The sequence below is a fragment of the Budorcas taxicolor genome, chromosome 2 (assembly GCF_023091745.1).
Source record: "Budorcas taxicolor isolate Tak-1 chromosome 2, Takin1.1, whole genome shotgun sequence".
Classification (NCBI taxonomy): Eukaryota; Metazoa; Chordata; class Mammalia; order Artiodactyla; family Bovidae; genus Budorcas; species Budorcas taxicolor.
This window is the reverse complement of record NC_068911.1, coordinates 58,148,679-58,172,302: the sequence shown is the minus strand read 5'-3', so window position 1 is coordinate 58,172,302 and position 23,624 is coordinate 58,148,679. Positions and strand designations below refer to the sequence as shown.

The 23,624-nt window shown below is 35.6% G+C and overlaps 1 protein-coding gene across 3 annotated transcripts in view; it reads left to right on the top strand.

Moving 5' to 3' along the window:
* DNAJC10 (DnaJ heat shock protein family (Hsp40) member C10) overlaps window positions 1-23,124 on the top strand; it is a 48,152-nt gene extending 25,028 nt beyond the window's left edge. For 2 of the 3 annotated variants that reach the window (XM_052661195.1, XM_052661203.1), the window contains exons 13-24: window positions 529-642; window positions 2,080-2,194; window positions 7,872-7,999; window positions 8,305-8,421; window positions 12,265-12,366; window positions 13,891-14,046; window positions 14,996-15,129; window positions 16,094-16,147; window positions 16,434-16,581; window positions 19,526-19,645; window positions 21,337-21,441; window positions 22,544-23,124. In XM_052661195.1, coding sequence (XP_052517155.1) covers window positions 529-642; window positions 2,080-2,194; window positions 7,872-7,999; window positions 8,305-8,421; window positions 12,265-12,366; window positions 13,891-14,046; window positions 14,996-15,129; window positions 16,094-16,147; window positions 16,434-16,581; window positions 19,526-19,645; window positions 21,337-21,441; window positions 22,544-22,555 — 1,305 coding nt within the window. In that variant the 3' untranslated portion in view covers window positions 22,556-23,124. The remainder of the gene's footprint in view (window positions 1-528; window positions 643-2,079; window positions 2,195-7,871; window positions 8,000-8,304; window positions 8,422-12,264; window positions 12,367-13,890; window positions 14,047-14,995; window positions 15,130-16,093; window positions 16,148-16,433; window positions 16,582-19,525; window positions 19,646-21,336; window positions 21,442-22,543) is intronic. The other variant, XM_052661206.1, reaches the window with a different exon arrangement.
* The last annotated feature ends 500 nt before the right edge of the window (window positions 23,125-23,624 follow it).

Sequence of the window (23,624 nt, the reverse complement as noted above, 5' to 3'; positions counted from 1 at the left end):
AAAGGCAAGATACTGATCACAAAGCAACTTTGAATCTGATCTGGAGCTCTGTGTTCCCTACAGAACAGATTATGTTGTTCAGTGAGAATTACAGACCAGCTTTAGAAACATTCAGTTTGTAGAAGAATCAATTGATTTCTTCTACTTATTGATCCCAGAGTTTTCTAAGTCTATATCCCTACGAAACTTCATGTTAAACCTGAAAACAATCTGCTGGCTTCCCTACCTTTCAGCTTTTTAGTTCTGTGTCGTTAAAACTGCGTTTTTTCTTAGCACAGTCATCCACCTTAAGATTCCATGATTTAGCGGCTCTTTTCTTTCTGTAATACTGTATGTTTGGTTTATATAGCATTATTCCAAATAAACTGCAATGTAAGAATATGACTGGGTCTGAATTTTAGACAGCATTTTGAAGTAATGGTTAAGATAGTTAAAATTAAGTCAAAGAAATAAAGATTAGAACTCTTAGGATTTCTCGTCTCTGATGTTTCTTTCCCTTTATCACTTTCTTTTTTAATCACTTCTAAGGATCGTTTAGCTCATCATCGGTGGCTCTTATTTTTTCACTTTGGACAAAATGAAAATTCAAATGATCCTGAGTTGAAGAAACTAAAAACTCTACTTAAAAATGAACATATTCAAGTAAGAAAAATGTTTTCTGCCTACCCTTCTGCTTTTGTGCTGTCTTCTTAATTTAGTACATAAAGTTATGTTTTAAATAACATTAAGATGTTTAGTTGAATTCTAAATTTAGAAATCCCTAAATGCTTTTGTTCTTCTATTTTTTTCCTACTGAAAATTAAAATGAAATCTGAAAAAGTTTAACCTTCATTATTCTTGAGCAGTTGTTATCTGATAAATCTATATGATATAGTTTTTCTGGAATGCAGAAAACTATAGCTTTTTTAAAGTACTTGTTTCTTTATATAAGTAATTCATGTTCATTATTTTAAATTATATTATAAATAAGTGCAAAAATGAGTTAGATATTTCTAAAAATTATCTGTATTTTCACCATTGTTAAGAATTTACTGTTACAACTGTTGAGGCTTTTTAAACGTGGGTATGTGTTGGCACATATGTGTACATGTGCACCTCTGTGCATATTATAATGGCCATGGTAACAGACATAGACATGTAAATTTATATGTATGCTCTTATTCTCTTCTGTAAAATTTTCCGTCTAGTGATTAAAAACTTTTCTACATACCAGTGTAATATATATTGATATGTATATTTTTGTGTAGGTATATGTATCAGTTATCATCTCACTGTATGGCTACACTATGACTGTTTAACCTAGTCTCTCTTACTGGTGACTTTAAGTTGTTTCCATTTTTATATCAAAAAAGATGCACTGGAAAAATGCACTATGAGGAATTTTTTGAACCAAGGTTATATTTTCTTAAAAGTTTTTTATCCTCATTATCAGAGCCTTCCTTCTTACTGACAGCATGGGAGTGACCCATTTCTTCTCTGCACCAGAGCCAGCCCTGGTATTACCATTCTTTATAATCAGCACTGTTTGGATAGGCCAAAAGTGATATGTTAATAATACTCATTGTTATATATTTGCTTGCTATTTTATTTTCTATGTATGTCTCTGCCCCATTTTATTTCTCCTGATGGGATGTTTATCCTTTATTTCTTAATAGAAATCCTCTATCTTAAATGCTGCAAATATTTTTCTTGGTTTATCATTTGCATACTAGGTTTGTTCCCACACTGTATGAAATATTTCGCTTCTGTGGTCTTAAGACGTTCTTTCTCTCCCCCTTGTCAAGATAATATAAATATCCTCTTAAGTTTTTAGAAGGATGGGCTTCATAAACAACTTAATATTTTCTTGGTAATTTCCTGTCAGGTTTTTGAGATCTCCAAGAGGCATTATTTATCCTAAATGTAGTTTCAGTGTTAAATGTAAACTAATGATTCCTGTTTCTTATTTTCATGGTCCATTAACTTGTTTAGAAGCTGTGTTGTTTTTATAGAAATGTCATTTTCGGATTATCCTTATGAATATTTAATTGAATGGATAAGATTTTATTTTCTACATATTGAACTTTCTCTTTCCTTTAGGTTGGCAAGTTTGACTGTTCCTCTGCACCAGACGTCTGTAGTAATTTCTATGTTTTTCAGCCATGTCTAGCGGTATTTAAAGGACAGGGAACCAAAGAATTTGAAATTCATCATGGTAAGAAGGGGAAAAAATGATTTTAAAATTTCTTCATTTTTTAATTTTACTTTTTACCTTGTTTTATATGGACATGATTATTTTAAAATAACTTTGCTTTCATTTATTAGTAAGTGTTGCTTAAAGGGAAAGATATTTTGAATTATATATAGTTATTTTATCTTCTTTATTCTTTTTAAAATAAATCCCTTTTTTCTACCTAATATTTTGATCAGTGTTTCAGTAAGAACTCTAGTGACTTGTCAGGCTAGTAAAGAATTTAAGGGTCTTGCTGGTTGACAAAAATAAGCAATACCTATCATTTCCATTTCAGTGTACCTAATATAGCATCTCAACCATTATGGGCAATTTCTAGATAGTCTATTAGATGTTTTTCCAACACTTGATGACCAAACATCTCTGTTAACTGCGTTGTTAGTATTCTTGAATTTTGAATTTGTATTTCTGCATGTCAGCTTGTTCAGGACGTTAGCCCTGCATCATGTAGTTCCAATTCCTGAAGTTTGGTATACAGCATTGTCTCTGTCCTAAAAAAGGTCAAGTGTAGCAAAAGATAGACACAAACTACTAACAGTTAGTAAATAACAGATACTGAGATTATGCCTGTAACGTGACAAGCATTCTTATAGGTGTTAGGAATGCAAAATGGTAAGATATGGACTCTGCTCTCAGGAAGTTTAAAATATCTAGTGCGGGGGTAGTGAGAAAAGGGAGATTTTTAAGAAAATATGAAGGACATTGTAATAGTCATTATAAATAGAAGATCAAATAAAGAGACTTTTGCATCAGGAGGTGATATTTGAATTAAGGTGACATTTGAATACTCAGTTTCCCCAGGCAAATACAAGAAAACAAGTGAGGTTCCCTAGACTGAAGGAACTATGTGAGCAAAGACGACAAGATAAATTTAACAGTAATTACTGTTTACTCAGTGTTTTTTATAAATGAGATGGTTTCCTAAAGGTATTTGCATATTGTGCATATCCATGTATATCTTCACAACAAGGCAGAAAACTTAGGCTCAGAAAGATAAAATAACTGGCGAAGGTAGATTTTGTATCCAAATATGTCTGACTCCGAAGCCTAGACTTAGAGCGGCACTAAACTATGCCACCTCGTGAAAGTGCTGGAAATGACCTAAGGTTTCTTACTGTTCTGTTCTTTTCCGCCTCTGACATATTTCTCAGATTCCTTCTCTAGTCTGTGCTTACTGCCTTATTCCAGGTCCATCATCTCCATCTTGTCTAATATCCTCCAGTATAATTATCTGCCTCGTAGCATTTTTTCTTTGCAATTAACTGTTTTCTTTGCAGATTTATTACCATAGAATACGTGGAGCCTTCGTATGTCTCTTTTCTGCCTTGAGTCTGCTGATCTCGTTAGGAATAAACTTCAGATGCCCTAGCGTAGGAGCAGTGACTTTGTCTTGGTCCCCACTGTATTTCCAGCACCTAGAATGGCTGTGCATAACAGGAATTCAGTAAATAGTTGTTAAGTTAAAAGTTAACCTGCCTCTGCCTGGTTTTCCAGCCTCATCTCCCACCTCTGCCCTTGCAAATAATTTTAGCTCTAGGTACTTGTGAATCATTGAAAATACCATGTTCTTTCACTCCTGTGCCTTACACAGATTTTTCTTCCTCTTGCATTGTAATCATTACTTCTTGACCCTCAAGATATTTAGCAAACTCCAAGTCACCCTTCGAAACTTCACTTAAAGCATTTCCTCCCATGGAATATACCATGAACACCCAAGTGCTTCCTTTTGTGTGTTGTCACTAACTTCACAGCATTACTTGTATTATTTCTTTGGATTTATGTGCCAGGTACAGTATTAGAGAGTAGGCAAAGAATAGGCACTAACCTTAATCTCTCTCTTAAAGAACATTATGAGGTAGACAAAACAGACAAGTAGCTGGGCAACTTTTTAAATGTCTGACATGAGGAGCATTAATCTACTTCCGAGTAGTAAATTACCCCCAAAACTTAGCAGTTGATTTACTTATTTTTTTGTTCATACTAGAAAATGCAAAACATTTTTAAATTATTTAATTGGAGGCTAATTACTTTACAATATTGTGTTGGTTTTTGCCATACATCAACATGAATCAGCCACGACCACACGTGTTCCCCATCCAGAAGCCCCCTCCCACCTCCCTCCTCATCCCATCCCATCCCTCAGGGTCATCCCAGTGCACCAGCCCTGAGCACCCTGTCTCATGCCTTGAACCTGGACCAGCAATCCACTTCACATAGGATAATATACACATTTCAATGCTACCCTCTCAAATCATCCCACCCTCGCCCTCTCCCACAGAGTCCAAAAGACTGTTCTATACATCTGTGTCCCTTTTGCTGTCTCGCATATAGGGCCATCACTAACTGTCTTACTAAATTCCATATGTATGTGTTAGTATACTGTATTGCTGTTTCTCTTTCTGGCTTACTTCACTCTGTATAATAGGCTCCAGTTTCACCCACCTCATTAGAACTGATTCACATGTATTCTTTTTAATGGCTGAGTAATACTGCATTGTGTATATGTACCACAGCTTTCTTATCCATTCATCTGCTGATGGACATCTAGGTTGTTTCCATGTCCTGGCTATTATAAACAGTGCTGCGATGAACATTGGGGTACACATGTCTCTTTCAATTCTGGTTTCCTCAGTGTGTATGCCCAGCAGTGGGATTACTGGGTCATAAGGCAGTTCTATTTCCAGTTTTTTCAGGAATCTCCACACTGTTCTCCATAGTGGCTGTACTAGTTTGCATTCCCACCAACAGTGTAAGAGGGTTTCCTTTTCTCCACACCCTCTCCAGCATTTATTGCTTATAGACTTTTGGATCGCAGCCATTCTGACCAGCATGAGATAGTACCTCATTGTGGTTTTGATTTGCTGATAATGAGTGATGTTGACCATCTTTTCATGTTTGTTAGCCATCTGTATGTCTTCTTTGGAGAAATGTCTGTTTAGTTCTTTGGCCCATTTTTTGATTGGGTTGTTTATTTTTCTAGAATTGAACTGCAGGAGCTGCTTGTGTATTTTTGAGATTAATTCTTTGTCAGTTGCTTTGTTTGCTATTATCTTCTCCCATTCTGAAGGCTGTCTTTTCACCTTGCTTATAGTTTGCTTTGTTGTGCAAAACTTTTAAGTTTAATTAGATCCTTTTGTTTATTTTTGCTTTTATTTCCATTACTCTGGGAGGTGGGTCATAGAAGGTCCTGCTGTGATTTATGTCAGAGTGTTTTGCCTATGTTCTCTAGGAGTTTTATAGTTTCTGGTCTTATGTTTAGATCTTTAATCCATTTTGAGTTTATTTTTGTGTATGGTGTTAGAAAGTGTTCTAGTTTCATTCTTTTACAAGTGGTTGACCAGTTTTCCCAACACCACTTGTTAAAGAGATTGTCTTTTCTCCATTGATAAACTTAGCAGTTTAAAACAATGAACATTTATTAACTCTACACAGTTTCTAGTGTTCAGAAAGCTGAGAACAGCTTAGCTGAGTGGTTCTGGCTTGGGTTTTCTCATGGGGTTGCAGTCCCAGTGGGTAAGGACTATAGTCATCTGAAGATTGGACTGACTATGGCTGGCAGATTTGGCTCCAAACTGACTCATGGCATAGCCAGGAGGCCTCAGCTCCCCACCAAGTGGACCTCTCTGAGGGGCTGCTTACTTATCCCAGAATGAATGATCAGAGAGACACACATACACAGAAGCAATGATATCTCTTATAATCTGATCTCAGACAGTATAAACCAGCACACTCACCATATTCTATTGATTATATACACCAACTCTGGTACAACAGTGGTATGGGTCATTGAAGGCGATCTTGGAGATACCTACCCTAAGATGAGTATGGGTTACACTTAGGAAGAATACATAGATGGAATAATTTTCTGAGGTTAGAGAAAGCAGTCTCTTCATCGAGATCTAAGTAGAAGTAATGGTTATACAAAGAGGTGTTAAATATGTTCCAAGCACAGGAACTGGTAAGTGTATTCTTAGACTCTGAAATAAGAGAGAGCCTTATTTATTCTTAGAAGGCAAGAATTTTTAGGATAACTGGAATGTGGAGTGTGAAAAGGAATGAGACTTAAGGCTGGAAATGGCACTGGGGTCCCAATTGTGTGTTTCATCTGTCAGGTAATAAAGTAGTTTGGACTCTGTCCTGGAGACAGAGCAAAGGCTTTCATGGATTTAAGCAGAGATGTGACTTAACTGTTCTACGTTTTAGAAAGTTAACTGGCTGCCTAGAATTAGAGGGAGAGAAAGCAAGTAGAAGTCTGATGTAGTCATTACCAAGACAAGATTGGTAATGTAGATGAAGAGAAGTAGACAGTTTTTAAATGAATGCAAAATCAGTATAACTTGATGATTGTGTTTAAATGTAGGGAGATAAGAAAAGGAAACTCAAGTTTCTGACTTGGCAACTGAGTGACTGACTGCACCATTCTGTAACAAAGAGAACACTGGGGGAGGAGGTGACATGAAGTGCACACCCCTGGTTCACAGTTGAATATAGGCCTGGTCTCAGGAGAAGAGTCTGGGCTAAAACTCTTTCATTGGTAATTGAAGCCTTAGGTGAGGATGACCTTGTCCAAAAGTGAATAATTTATGAAGCAATTCAAACAGCAGTAGCTAAAGAGTGAGGGGAAAGCAGGACAATGTGGTATCATTTATCACTGTTTAAATATTTATGAAATGTTTCTTTTCTGTTGGCCTATGAACTCCCTAAGGAGAAAGTGTGTATCTTTTATTTTGCATGCGCTATGGCATTTAAAACAGGACCTGACACATAGTAAGTGCTTTACTTAATATTAACTATTGAGTGAATAAATCAGAGGGCACATGGGAAGATGGATTATGTCCTGGTCCTAAGAAAGCTAGTATTTGCGAAGCCACGGAGTATATTCTTTAAGCAAGGGGACCACACGATCAGATTAATGTTTCTGTAACTTCCCTCTGGTCGCAATGTAGAAAATGAATTAGTTAAGGAAAGCAGAATAGAAAGACCAGCTTGGTTATTTCAGTAGGCTAGACTACATTTAGGCAGTAGCCTAAATCGGGGTTGGAGATGGTAAGAGATAGAATGGTTGGAGCTGTGACAGACAGGCAAAGAGAGAAGGCAAGAATCACTCTAGGAAATCTTACTGAGCACCTAGTGGGTGATTACACTATTGTCAAGGTAGGAACGGTGAGAAAAGGAGCGAGTTTAGGGGAGAATAACTCAACTTCGATTTGTGATATTTTGTTTGAAATGTTCATATGACATCCAGGTAAATATTTCCACTGGGTAACTCAGGTCTTGAATTCATAAGAGAAGTCTAGGTTGAAGAAACAGACTTCAGAGTTAGGCCATAACAGTAGTTCAGGCAAGCAAAAAGCACTCCAAGAACGTTGGCAGGAAATAATTCTCCCTCTGAGGAGGAAGGAACTTTTCGAAGAGGTCTCGACGTTGTATCTGATCCTGCAAGAAGCAGAGTTGTAAAGCAAAGGTTTCTCTGGCAGAGCAAACTTACATAGTATACAGAACACCAAAACCTCCACCAAATCAACTGGTTCATAAGTTTATCCTCTCTTCAGTATTTCAAGTATGAAAGCTTTGAAGTGTTTCTGTGGATAAAAAGACAAAATGTAGATTTTAACTTTTCTCTTCTTTCTCTGTTTCAAAGGAAAGAAGATTCTATATGACATACTTGCCTTTGCCAAGGAAAGTGTCAATTCTCATGTTACCACACTTGGACCTCAAAATTTTCCTGCCAATGAAAAAGAACCATGGCTAGTTGATTTTTTTGCCCCTGTAAGTTATGTTTATCTGTCATTTCCACATTTTCAGGCTTTCTGTTGTTGTGACAGAAGAAAAACCATTTTCTCGATAACCTTGAAGAATGCGTGTTAGAATCATGTTACTCAGTTTGGCCACTGTCACATACTGTTTTTAAGGAAGGCTGACATACTCGCCCTTCCAAGGACTGAGTGTATAAATGCTTAAGATTTGTCACTGTAATAAATATTGTTTATCTTAGCATATTGCTTGTTGCAAAAAATACGTGGTTTTTCAGTTTCATTTGGCTTGGTGCTTATGAATATTTTTTTCTTCAATAGTGGTGTCCACCATGTCGAGCTTTATTGCCAGAGCTGCGAAAAGCATCAAAGCATCTTTATGGTCAGCTTAAGTTTGGTACATTAGATTGTACAGTTCATGAAGGACTCTGTAACATGGTAAGGCAAAGTATAAATATTTATTCTAATGTTTTTGTAAAATGTCTCAGCAGCCTCATCTTAAAGCAATAAAATAACTTTCAAAAGTACATCTAACATTTAGAGTAGTAACATATTACTTAAATAATTTCATCAAAATGATATAAAATTATGATTGAATTAAACATAAATACTTAAGGTGTTTTTTTTTGTTTTTTTTTTTTTTTTTATATTACCTTTTTGCAACCTATGGGCGTGTCTGGTCACTCAGATGGTAAAGAATCTGCCTGCAATGCAGGAGACCCGGGTTTGAACCCTGGGTCGGGAAGATGCCCTAGAGAAGGGAGTGGCTACCCACTCCAGTATTCTTATCTGTGGACAGAGGAGCCTGGCGGACTATAGTCCATGGGGTTGCAAAGAGTCGGACAGCACCAAGCAACTAACACTTACACTATGCTTTCTTTTTGGCAACCTGTAGTTTTTATTCTTTGTCTTCTAAGTGTAGTTAATAGAAATTAAACAGGGTTTTTTAAACCTTTATTTACACAACATACTTTCTTAGATTAATAAAAATTTACTCTTCAGTTTAGGAAGAAATAGAAATTATAAAATATTCTTGGGGGGGAATCCTAAATCAGATCAAGCCTACAGATATTAGTGTATAGGAAATTCAGTGACAGGACTTATTAAGTGATATGGGGGTATGCATACAATCTTCAAATCCCAGCATGTAGAGAACTTTTTAGGACAAATGGCAGTTTACTGGACATATACATTGAAAGAAGGAAAAAAGATATTAAAAAGACTGATAAGACTATCGTTCAAATACAGTGTTCAGGCCTTGTATTCAAACCAACTCCAAAAAAGATAATTGGAGAAACTTAAACACTGAATTTCTGGTGATTTTCAGTAGTTATTATTATGAAGACATACAGATAGCCAACAGGCCTATAGAAAGTTGTTCAACTCTGGTTATTAGAGAAATATAAATTACGACAGTGAGTATCACCTCACATTAGTTAGAATGGCTGTCACCCAAACGTCTACAGACAGTAAACCCTGAAGACGGTATAGAGAAAAATGAGCCCTCCTACACTGTTGATGGAAATATAAATTGGTACAGCCACTATGGAGCATATGAAGGTTCCTTAAAAAACTAAAAATAGAGCTACCATATGATCCAGCAATCCTAACCCTGGGTACATATCAAAAAGAAACAAACTCTAATTTGAAGAGATACAGTTCATAGAAGCACTGTTTACAATAGCCATGATATGAAAACAACCCAAGTGGCTATCAGCAGACAGTTGGCTTAAGATGTGGGGGTTGTGTTTGTGTACACAATGGGATATTACTTGGCCAGAGAATATTATACTTAGGGAAGTCAGTCAGACAGAGAAAGCCAAATATGAAATGATATCACTTATATGTGGAATGTTAAAAATTACACAAATCAGCCTGTATACAAAATAGAGACATGCTCACAAAGAAAGAAAACATTGTTACCAAAGCCTGAGGTGACAAGTTACAATTATGAGATAAACAGATACACACTACTACACATAAAATAAGCAATAAAGACAGTGCACAGCACAGGGAATTATATTCAATATGTGGTAATAACCTATAACGGAAAATAACCTGAAATACATATATATATATATATATAAACGAAATCATTTTGCTGTAGAACTGAAGCCTACCCAATGTTGTAAATCAACTATACTTCAGTTTTTCAAGAAAGTACTGTGTTTTAAAAGCATAATATAAGTAAATGTAGGGTGAAATCTTTATGCATCTATGTGAAGAATAATTTCATTCCACAGAGATCCTCATGCCTGTCAGTGCACATACACACTGAGGATAAAAGTTATGACTGATTTTTAGTTTCATTGAATGTTAAAACTGTTGCCAAAGAAAAAGACATAAAGTCGAAACAAACAGACTGAGGAAGTATTTGCAGCACATACAGCTGACAAAGCCTTACTGTCCAGAATGTTTAAAGACTACAGATCAGTTTTTTAAAATAACAAAAGAATGAGGAGGTTTATTATAAAGGCAGAAATTTCTACCTTTTATAAAGGCAGAAATTCGATAAATGTAAAAAACGTTCAACTTTACTGGTCCTCAAGAAAGTACAAACCATTGCAGTGATCATATACCCTCCCTCCATCAAATTTAAAAATTTTAGCTGACAGGTAGTACCAAGTACATAAATAAATAAATTATCCAGTCACACAATAGAATAATCATAGAGGATTTAAAACTAGATATGTCTTTACCAGAATGTTTGGTAAATCTCAAGACTGTAATGAAAAAAGCAGATTGTAGAATAGTATACAGAGTGTGATAAAATTATAGAAAGTTTATAAGTGCTCAGACATTACAGTATACTGTTTAGGAATACACATGCCTGTAGCAAAAGTGTAAAACATCAGTGGATTGGAGACATGCGTATTTCAGAATATTGGTTACTCCTAGCATCAGGAAGGGAAGGAAATGGGATCATAAAGGAGAACCTCCAAAAATCTGCCAGAACGGCAGAAAAGTTAATCATCCTTAAATGTAGTGGTAGAGATATGTATTTGTTAAATGAATCTCTCTATATATCATGTTTGAAATTTCATTAAAAGAAGTTTAAAAAATGAAATAAATAAGGCCTTTGGTTTTAAATGTCTTGTATGGGACTTTGAAAAGTTGCTAAGCAAAAATGAAGAATTGTGTTCAACAGTAATTTGAATTCCTATAGTTTTTCTACTTTTCATCTCAGTTTTTAATTGTCTGTAGATAATTAAGCAGAGTGTAGATAGTTAAACCTGTTGTATCAAATTCACCTGGAATAGAGGCCAGGATTCCTTACTCACTGATTGGTTAACCTTCATCAAATCACTGAGCCTCTCAGTACCTCAGTTTCCTCGTCTATAAAGTTGATTCAGTAATTTTAACTTCCAAATAGAATTGTTGTGAGGAATAGATGAGAAACTACATTTCAGTGCTAAAAAGGTGCTTAACACATAGTAAGGACTTGTCAAATGTTAGATAAATGGTTTTTTCCATCTAACGGGTTATTTGTGCTCATTTACAAAAGTTTGGTAAATATTTCCATTGCTTTTTCTAAAATTATTTTTGAAGTTCAGTTTGCTAATGAGTGCTTGTCAGCATTGAGGATGCAGAGTTCAGCTACAGCAAATTTAGAGATAGGGATCTGTTTATAACCTTCTAAAAAATAAAAAGCTTGAGAAGTGCTTCCTGAATTAGTGCTCATGTTAATTCTGAGGAAGGAAATTATAGTGGTTTATATATATATACATATATACACACATACCATAAAAGCTGTTTTGAGCAAAGAATAAAAAGTGACCTCATTTTTAGCACATGATTCATAATTCTCTAATCTAAAAATGGCTGTATACACATGGATTATTATTTTCCTTATTCTTGCTATTTTTATGTCCTTGATTTTCTTCTACTTCTGAACAAATTGGAGTGTTTATTTTGGTTTAAAAAAAAAAACACTCAAACTAGAGCCATCTGCTCTTATCCCCATCCACCCATCCACCCTGGTTCAGGCGAGTAGGAGGGGACTGCACTCACAAATGCCCATGCTCACTTCTCAGTGTTTCGGTGCCTATGGATTTTATGGCGAATTGAGTAACTATACATAAGAATCAGCTGCTCAGGATACAGCAGTAAATCTATTTCCTTTGTTAAATTTGGCTAGGCTAAAATTTTTCAGTCATCAGTTAGGCATTGAGTCTTTAAAAATCGTGTTGTTGTTACTTAAAGCAAACTGGTTATAAATTTGAAGCAAATAGGTAAAATATATAGAACCTTATGTTTAATTTGTATTTTCATTCCAAACAGTATAACATTCAGGCTTATCCAACAACAGTGGTATTCAACCAGTCCAACATTCATGAATATGAAGGACATCACTCTGCTGAACAGATCTTGGAGTTCGTAGAGGTATTTTAACTTACAGCCTATATAGTTATAAATCCTTCCATGTATGTATATACTTTATATGAGTATTTAGTAATGCAAGGAGATCCAATCAGTCCATCCTAAAGGAGACCAGTCCTGGGTGTCATTGGAAGGACTGATGCTAAGGCTGAAACTCCAATACTTTGACCACCTCATGCGAAGAGTTGACTCATTGGAAAAGACTCTGATGCTGGGAGGGGTTGGGGGCAGGAGGAGAAGGGGACGACTGAGGATGAGATGGCTGGATGGCATCACTGACCTGATGCACATGAGTTTGGGTGAACTCCAGGAGTTGGTGATGGACAGGGGGGCCTGGCGTGATGCGATTCATGGGGTCTCAAAGAGTCGGACAGTGAACTGAATAATAGGATTTGTTATTTTTATGCCAAAAACATGTTCTGACAAAATTATTTTTTAAATTTTCTACTCTTTTATTAATAGACTTATTCTCAGAGTTCTTAGCCAATGTGTGTTTTGTTTGTTACCTAGTATGGTGCCTTGTACTTGGTGGACACAATTATTTATTGAATACGTGAAATTAAAAATTTTACATAAAGCCTTGTCACCCCTCTCCCCTCCTCTGTTTTCCCTAATCTACCACAGATTATTTCTTTTTGGTCCCATATAGATTAGATAGCATTGAATCCCATTCTTGGATAATTCCAAGAAATATGTGGCTAAGGACAGTCTTACCTCGGCCACCAGTGGAAGGCTTCTGCATGCCTCAACAGCTTATGCCAAGCCTGCTGTGTTATTAGCCCAGAAGTATTCTACTAGAGCATCCCCCCTTTTTTTTTAATCACTACTAATCTTAATTGACTAAAACAGTTAACAGCGAACTCCTAACAAAAAATGAACGATTATAGCTTATTCTAAGCAGTTGCCCTCCCAGCCTCTGTCCTACTCTTCTTTTCCTCCTCCTGAAAAATGTTAGCTTTTTGTGTTGTTTGTCTCCCCAGGGACGCTAACATGATTAGTATTAGCCAATCATGATAGAGTGAAGCTCGTTATTAATAAGACGACATTTGGAGCAAGTGATCTGAGGTGGTGCAGTATCTCAAGTGGGAACGTCAGAAAAATAGGATAGTAGGCTTTCCATTAATAATTAAAGGGTCCTTTCCAAACCAATTATTGGTTCCAAAAAGAACTATGTGGCCTATGTAGACATCTGGGCAGCTCTTGAAACTCTTGGCTCATCTACCCACAGCCTTAATTAATGTTGCCACTTTTCTCTGCCTAAGATGGTTTTAGTGATACATAGAAATAAGAAAATGTTCCTTGATTTAATAAGACTGACGAGCAGAATCCAAACTTAAAAAGTAAATGAAGGATCATTTCTTCCTTTTTTAAGATAATCCACTATAGATTCTCTTTAACTATTCTAATGTATCCTTTGATTATTCAAAAGCAGAAACTTTTCCAAGTGACATATGCCAACAATTTGCCCAAGAATATGTGAACTAGTCTTTTTTATATCTGTTACAATGAACGGTGTATTCTCTTTAGGATCTTATGAATCCTTCAGTGATCTCTTTGACACCTACCACTTTCAGCGAACTGGTTAAACAAAGAAAGCATGATGAAGTCTGGATGGTTGATTTCTATTCTCCATGGTGTCATCCATGTCAAGTCTTAATGCCAGAATGGAAAAGAATGGCCCGGGTATAGTAAAATAATTTACTTTAAGTTTTAATATTTACTAAGAATGTTTATTTAACAATTACTTTGAAACTGCAATGAATGAACCTACCTCTAGGTTGTCACTTAATAAGAGTTTTGATCTTTTTTTTTATATAACAATTAGATTTCAACTCTACTTCTGTCTGGAACTGAATAGTATACAATAATGACCCTTTTTTCTGTGTCACTGGGTTTGACCAAATTTCTGCCAACATCAACACAAAGATCCTCTTTGTTTCCTATTAATATTTTTTCTACTTCTTCATTTTTAGAGCTTAGAAATACAGTTTCTTCACAGTATTATTAGATGATAAAGAAAAAAATGGCCTTGATCAATGAAATAGTTAGATTTTTAAATTTCCTACAGAGCATTATAAATCATGAAAGATTGGAAACAAATTATTTAAATACCAGAATGGAAAATGCAATTATTATTTTATTTATTTATAAGGTAAAAAATGAATAAACCTAAGAGTTAACATTCTTTCTAGTATTTAAATTCATACTAATTTTCCACTCTTTTCAATAAAATTTTCAAATTCGGGCATGACTCAGTATGCTATCTGCAATCCACATTTCCATTTTAAAAAGTAATTTTGAAGTACTGTTGCAAAGAAATTCATTAGTTCTTGGTTTCTGACACATCAAATTTTAGATATACATAATTTTCCCCATGTAATAGATGAATGAAATCAATTATTTAGTCTACAATAATTTTAGTAAGTTTTTGACTACAAGATTAGATTTCCAATTCATTAATGTAAATGTTCTATTATGTTTTAAGCCCTTAACCATTTGTATTTGGCAAAAATCACTGATAAATAATATAATAACCATCTCACAGTAACTACTTCTCTATTGTAAACATAAAAAATTGTTATGGAGGTAATTTAATTACTTTATCTAGTCATATTTTTTTTTTCTTTTATAGACATTAATTGGACTGATCAATGTGGGCAGTATAGACTGCCAACAGTACCATTCCTTTTGTGCCCAAGAAAATGTTCGGAGATACCCTGAGATAAGATTTTTTCCCCCAAAATCAAATAAAGCTTATGAATATCAGTAAGTATTCTCTAAAATTTGAAGGCATTTATATAATCATTTATTTTTATACAGTTAAAATTTTAAAGTTATCCTAACTAAATAAAAGTTAAACTACCCAGTGTTTTAGGAGAGCCCACACCTTATTTAAAATAGTGTGGGAATGAGGAATTTACAAAGTGCAGAGTGAACTAACTGAATGGGCCCACCGATTGTGGGGCTGACAGTCTAGTAAAGAAGATGAGGGGAGGGACATTTATTAAGCCCGTCTTTGGATTCAGGTACTGTACTAGAGACTTTCTGCTCACATTATTTCCACTTGTCTTCACGCATACTCTTGAGAAGTAAGAATTATTACCCTTCCTACTATTACAGAGAAGTAAACTGTTTCACAGACCTGGGATAACTTTCCCAAGTCACACAGCTGCGAAGGTTTGAGGTTGGGCTTTGAGCTCAGATGGGTGTCACCCATGCTGTTTTGACAGCACCATATGACATTTCAAGTAGGAAACTCAAATACAAGACAGAATATAATAAATATTATTAAAAAGTAAAAATGAACCATGGATTTCCAAGAAAGGTATTACAACCATGAGGAAATCATGAGGCTGCATTTATGCTGTCCCTTTTGATGTGTCTTTATAGGAGTTTGACAGACTAATAACCGAGGTACAGGTTTCAGAACCAAAGCCTTGGAGGTTTTGAGTTTTGCCATTACTGTAGGTCTGTGGGAGATGTCCAGCAGACATCTAAACATTTAGGTCTGTTTTGAGCACACGCACACACACAAAAACGTTGAGACTAGAGAAAAATACATTTGGAGAGCCTTGTAAGCTTGGTATTTGCGGCTAAGGTATATCTGAGAAAAGAGGTGCCAGATAAAGTCAGTCAACTAAACTTTTAAATTGCTACAAAAGGATGGTTTTCTGAACATACCCAACAATAGAAATAACTGTTTACAACTTACATATTTTTCTTCTTTCAGTAGTTACAATGGTTGGAATAGAGATGCTTATTCCCTAAGAATCTGGGGTCTAGGGTGAGTAATTAAATTATGCATAATTGTATAAATTATATTCAATGCTCTTTACCTTCCTCTTATGTCTGTGGCTAAATTTACTCAGTTAAGGTTCTAGCACTTTAAAGTAACACTTACTTAGGAAAGTTCTAGCACTTAGGAAAGACTGTAATTTACCAAGATAAGGTTATGCTTTATTATATTGTCATTCTTTGAAGTCTATTTTTAACTTATAAAGATTTGCAATAGTCTGTTCTAGATGTTTGCTTTGACTTGTATAATAAATAATTTTGATCCCTTGTCACAGATTTTTACCTCAAGCATCTATAGATCTAACACCTCAGACTTTCAATGAAAAGGTTTTACAAGGGAAAAACCATTGGGTGATTGATTTCTATGCTCCTTGGTGTGGACCTTGCCAGAACTTTGCTCCAGAGTTTGAGCTCTTGGCTAGGGTAAGTCTTATCTTTCTAGTTAAATAAGTTGTAGTCACACTCATGCTTTAATAATAAGAATTTGTAAATAATAATTTTTCCTTAAGAGTTTCCTCTGAATTTAAAAACTCTGTTCTATTTCTGTGATTTTAATCTTTGCAGTAGATTGGTTCTTCACTCAAGCTTGTAACTACCTACCTATCTTGATTGAAAACATCTGCTTAACAAAACTAGCCAGAAACCTCGCTTCTTCCCTTGTTCTTTATTTTCTTCCTGCTGCCCTCAAGGCAGTCACTAGATCCTGGTAGTTCAGTCTCCTAAACTTCTTTGAAATCTGTCGTCCCTCTGCTAGCCTTTTGGTCATGCCTTCATCATCCAGACTTTGTTATATGCGCCTCTTAACTAGTCTCATATTGCCAGTCTTCCTTCTGCAGTTCCACCCTAATGATCTTCCTGAAATACTGCCTTCTCTAGCTTTCTGTTAACCACATTTCTTGACATGCGTTCTTGATTACAGCTCTGTAATCTGACCCTTCTGACCTCTTTAGCTTTTTCCCTCTCCCTGACCGTATACTCCAGGCAGAACAAGGTACTCCACGTTCTCTGAACAAGTGCTTTTACGGACATGCTATTCCCTCTCTAAAATGCATTTTCCTTACTTTACTCATCTGGATTGTTTTTTGTTCCTAATCTACAAAACCCACTCCAGTGGGAGTTCTGTATCCTCTCCCCTTCCTAGTATCCCCTTCAGTATGCTTATACATTGTATGTTAACTATATCTGTCTCCTCCATAAAGTGTGAGCTTCTTGAAAGCAGTATATGCCTTACCTATCTGTATATCCCCGGTGTCTAAACTCGATAAACACTTACAAAATGAAAGTAAATGCAGTTTATTTTGGTGTTTCTGTCATAAGTCCTAAATGGTTAGCTTCCCCAACCCAAGGGGAATTTTGGAATTCTCAAGGAATTTTGCCTTTGGCTACAAAACGTTCATTAGAATAAGAAAGCCAGCACTAGTTCCACCAGTCTGATACAAAAGCTGAGCATCCAAAGAGATTTCAAAAATCCTATGGAATCATAAGAGATTGTTTTAGTTATTGACTGGTTTTTGAAATAAAAGCTTCTTCATTTTTTTTTTCCTACTTATCATATCTTTTTTTCCTCTTATGCTTCTTTTTCTCCGATAATCCTAACAAAAATGTTTTATTCCCTTAAGTCCTGAAAAACTTAATTCAGCTATTTTGTAATGCAGATGTATCTTGAATATAGCAGAAAATTATTTAAACGGTCATTCAGCAAATCCTGAGCACCAAGTAAAAAACATTATGTGAAACATTAGGGCTGAAAAAATGGAAAAATGAACATTGCATGTTTTTTAAATGAGATTTTAATCTAGTGGGAAGGTAAAATGCAAATGTATGTAAATCAGTAGGATCTTTACTATAGTGAAATTAGAGCAAAACAAGAGTATGGGGAGCAGATCAGAGTCATGCCAGGAGACAGAAGGCTCCACAGAAAAGGTAGTATTTGAGATGAGAATTGCAATATGGCTAGGACTGTGGCACTTGGAAGGGTTGACTCAAGGGTACTCTAAAGAGAAGACAGAATTTGCAGAGATGCAGGACAGACAGTGGAGCAAGTTCAGGCTTTTCTTCTGTTGGTCCAGTGTCACCAGAGGATAAAGACAAAAGGGGCGTGGCCAGAACTGAGGCTCTTAGGCAAAGAGAAAATGGTTTGGTCAGCTTGCCTGCACTCTTCACACTGTACACTTTTCCTCACTGCTCTCATACTGTTCAGAATGTATTCTATAGAAGCACGGGAGGAGAACTGTTGGATATGTCAGGATCCATTTTATGTTGTAGAAGGATCACATTGAACGGACTGAACCTGGGCCGTCAAGACGAGAGAAAGATCAGAGCACCAAAAACAGTATAGTGTCCTTCTGTACCTGAGAGTACAAGCCAGCTAGATTTCTCTGACCTTCACTGAGTGTGTGTGTACGCACGCACGCATGCTTCTGCACGCAGCCTTGCTGGTGCCCTAGCACAAGTTAGTCTGCCTTTAGTACCCCAGCCTTGGAGGCAAAATTAGAGGTAGCCGGGATATTTTAATTGTCTTGAAGTGAGAGGTGATAACCTGAACCAGGATTATGGCAGTGGTCATACAAAGAATGGAACAAATGTGAGAGATAAGAATGACTAGGATTTAGTTAGTGTTTATTTGTGATAAGTGTAGGAGAAAAAGGAGTCTAGCATGGCCCTAGTTTCTGGCCTGAATTAAGTGAATAGTAGGACAGAAGGGATAGTAGGTTAAGGGGGAAAGGAGTCATTTTAGAAATGGTATCTTTAAGGTGCTTTAGATGAGACAGGCCAATACATAGTTGACTGCAGTCAAGGGAACGTTGGGGTTCAGCAGCATATAGACATATAGATCCCCCTGGGAGATTGTTCACAGTGGAAAAAATTGCTGATGAAATACAGAACTGTGGTTGGACATTTCAAGGGGCAGGTGTAGGAGGAGTGCTCCTTGCTGGAAATGGAGAACAGTAACCAGAGGAATCGGGTAGCCAAGAGACTAGTGATAAGTGCCAGGAAAGAAAAGAGGAGAGAAAGGAGTGGTCAGTCGTGTCAGACACTCACTAAGAAGACTGACAGTGTTCATTGAGTTTGGTCAAGTAGAAGTCATTGGTGAACTGACAGCAGTTTCAGCAGAGGGAGCAGTGAGAACAGAAGCTAGCTAAAATGTGTTGATAATAAGTAAATGATGGGGAAGTGATCAAGGAATAAATTTTAAAAAAAAAAGCACGGTGGCAGTTAGAGGAATCAGTGCCATTAAGGAAGGGATTCTTTAATCATATGTATATATGCTAAACAACAGTATATACTCACGAGTGATTAAGAGCTCTGACGGGGAGGGAGAATGTTGAGATAGTCAGCCTTCCATGGCATATTATTCTTTTTTCAGACGATTAAAGGAAAAGTGAAAGCTGGAAAAGTAGACTGTCAGGCTTATGCTCAAACCTGCCAGAAAGCTGGTATCAGAGCCTATCCGACTGTGAGATTGTATCCTTATGAAAGGGCAAAGGTATGTACACGCTTCCTCTGTGTCTCTTTTCTTTAGCAGGTAACACTTTTTTTCTTGTTTCTTTCCTTTTGTCGTTTCCCACTGTGTTGCATGCCACTGAAACAGCTGCTTTTCACATACACACGAAGTGATTTTAAAATTTTTTTCTGCCTCACCATTGAGATGATGGTCTCCAGTGCCTTAAAGTTTCTGTACTCATGAATAGGGAACTACTAAATAGACATACCAAAACACTAATAATGGTTTTGTGTGGGTGGTAGAATTCAAGGTAATTGTTTTCTGTGAAGTTTTGTGTTTCCTATTTTCATAGAATTAGCATATATTACCTTTATGATTAGTTCTTCCAGGAAAGAAAAAGAAAAAAAGAGAATGATGTCCTAACTGAAATAGCCTTAGTACCTGAAAATTTATCTTGAGGAATATGCATTAATGGTTTAGACTATTAAAGTTAGATTTTGTGATTCATTCTTAATTTCCTTTTTTGGGCCACTGATACTGTGGTTTTTTTAACCTTCTTTTTAAAGACAGTTTAACCTATTAGACCTGGGTCTCTATGGTCATTGATACAAAAGTGTATACCCTTCAGCCAGTATAACTGCTAACCAAAAGGATTCATGACCTGTGCTATCTTCCCAAGTAAAAGACTAAGACATTTTTGACAATAAAGCTGTGATAGACAAGTATTTGTTATGCATACATTTTCTGGTAAAACATTGAGATAAATAATTTCAAATGTTTTGATACATACCTTTTGAGAAAGTATATAAGAACAAGATCTTGTGTAATTTATTTGTGGTTATAATACATTTTGAAATAGAGCTAAAGAAACTAGATGATAAATTTCAGAATTCTAGACTTGTCAGACACCTACATGTTTCAATCAAGGATTCTGATTTATGAGGAAGGACTCTTAACAGTCTGGGGTAAGCAGAACTCAGAATAAAGGAACTTTATATCAGAGCCTGAATCTTCATTCCTCTGGCTTCCGAGTTCTCAGAACACCTTGAGGATTAGATACATAAATAGGAATCTTATTAATGAGCAGTCACAGAATTAACCAGGCCATGCAGGGAACTGTTTGAAAACATGATGTCACCATATGTCCGAATGGAAAGGCAGGGGTAGAATCCAGAAGTCTAGCAGACAAGGCCGCAGCAGAATAAAGATCAGAGTGAGAAGTACCAACCAGGTGAGCAGCTATTCACAGAAACAGAATGCTAGCATACAGTTTGAAGTTCCACCAGGAAGAAGGAAACCTCCAGATCCAAAATAAACAGACCTGGATGTATTGACCTGACCCTTTGCCCTGCTTTTCAGCCACCTTCCTGCCATAGGTGGAGGAGACCCAGGAAATACATGGCTTTGCATTGTTGTAGTTGGTTACAAGTTTTGTCTGCCAACCAGTGACTTTAGAATGTTTTGAGTCCTCTGGGGACATCTTTTCTTACACAGTTTAGATGTTTTGAGGCATTTGGAGTTAGCAATGCATTTTAACCAATTAGTTAATTTACATGTTTCCATAACAGTATTGTTAGTGTTTATTTCTGGTAAGTTATTGGTTGATTGCTTTTGCCAGCAGCATTTCCTTGAAGAAGTTTAAGTTTTAAACATTTAATCAAGTTTCTTAGGTGGAAATGTCATGTTTTGATTAGATACTTAAAAGGTTATAAGAAGAGTATTTTCAATTTTAGAGAAATACTTGGGGAGAGCAAATAGATTCCAGAGATGCAAAAGAGATTGCTACCTTAATATATGAAAAATTGGAAAAGCTCCAAAATCATGAAAAAAGAGATAAGGTAAGGACTGAATCTAGAACTGACTTTGACAACATTATTTAAATGTGTTCTTACTGTACATTGTGTGTATCAAACAGTAAAATGAAGCTTCAAAAAATAGTAAGGTTAGAAACTTTTTCTTCGGAAACTATGACAATCAGAATGTAGCTTCTGAAATGCTTAGAAATTTGGACAAGTAAAACCATTTAACAGAAAAACAGTAACTATGGTCATAAATTTTGTTCAAATGTAAAAGCATTGATTTGAGCCTTAAAACACCTTTTGGAGAGCAAGTTTTGTTTTGTTCTTGGTATAGTCAGGATATATTAGAATCCATATTCATCTTGACCTGCCCCACCCCCTTGAATTACTAATCTGTCAGCCTCTTTCTTGCTCTTCTAAAGAGGGCTATTCATGTTTTCCTTTTTTAAAATCAGTATCATTGTAAAACACACTTAGAAACAGACCAGCAAGTTTACAAATGCTAGAATGCTTTCTGAGTAGAATTTAATACATTCACATATTAGGTTTCTTGGATTCTTCCCCCCATAACGTGAAAGGACAAAAGAATAACACAGCTGCTAGAAGGCTAGAGAATCTGCCTTTATAAAGCCATATCAGAATGATGGACCCTCACATATGAAGCTTTACAGCCTATTTCAAGAATTCTATTTTATCTAAAATTTCTTTCTATCTTTTCTATCTAAAAGATAGAAATGAAAGTATTTTTTTCCATTTTCATGAACAAAAATTTTTTCTGACATTTTGGCTGTTAGTTTTCTCACAATGTTTTATCTTTAGAATTCTGACTTTTAGCTCAAGTTAGACATTTGAAATCAAACATTATTAGTCAAAAGTAGAATAACTGAAATTAAGTTAAAGAGCATGCCAAAGGATGACTTTGAAAGTGTGGTAAGTTACAATAATTGTATTACATGCCATGGGCAAGTGAGAATTGTGAGATACCCTTTTCCCACTGTTAGACAAGGTATACTTCCACGTGATCTATAAAATAAGAATATTAAGTAATTATTTTTGAAAAAGTAAAACTTAGGTCAATTATTTTTACCTTTTAACATTAGATGTTGAGAGGAATTCAATCACTTTTACATTATTATTGTAGGACGAACTTTAATGTTGAAAATGAAGAAAAAATTGAAAAGAAATCGACAGATGACATCAGAAGATACCTTTTCAGAAAGTTACTTATATTCATGATGGGAATAAATGAACCTTATCTTGGATTTGTAATTGCACTGCCTGAATTCTGTACAACACTGATATAAATGAAAGGTCTGCAAGACTTTTCTATAAACGGCCAGATCATAAATATTTTAGGCTCTGTAGACCATCTGTGGTTTTTTGTTACATATTCTCTGGTTTGGTTTTGTTTACAACCCCTTAAAAAATGTAAAAACCATTCTCAACTCAGGGCTGTATACAAATAGGCCACAAGCCACATTCAGCCTGTGGACCACAGATTGCTGACTCCCAAAAAGGTGTTTAGGCTGGCTGGCCTGAGTGCTAAAAGTGTATTTTATCACTTAACATTTTGGAGCTGGCCTATAAAGAGAAGTTGGTTTTCAGTCACCTGTTCTAAAAAATATTGATGCCCTGACCATGTATTACTTCATTTAAAAAAACATTCTAAATGTGGGGAAACCATCTTTCTAAAGGTTGAAGAATTGGTTGTAATTTTTCACATATGAGAAAAAATTTTTCTAACAGTAAGTCAACAAATCCTATTGACTTATACAGTATTAATAAATACCTGAGGGGGGAATATATATATATAGTAATTAACTGAGCATTGTAAACTATCTCAAGTATTTCTGTGTTTTAAAGATAAGTGTTCCATTTATTTTTTGAGCTGCTTTCATAATAGTTTTTCCATGTGATGGTAATTGATTTTTTGAAGCATCTTTCTAATAATTCATTTTTAGCTCTGGGGCTTTGATATGTGTCCTTCATTTACATTTGCCTTTTTTCCTTCATAGTTGTGGTTTTTCACTCTTCTAGACTTAATTAGTCAAAAAGGAAAAATCTTATTTGTTTCACTATAACTCATAATAATACTGTGGTTATTTCAGTTATTTACTGTTGAAGGCTGCCATTTTCAGGTAAATATTGGCATAATAACTGAAGTTATTTCTATAAGAACATCAAGTATAAACATCTTAAGAATGTGATCTTTTCATTTCTTG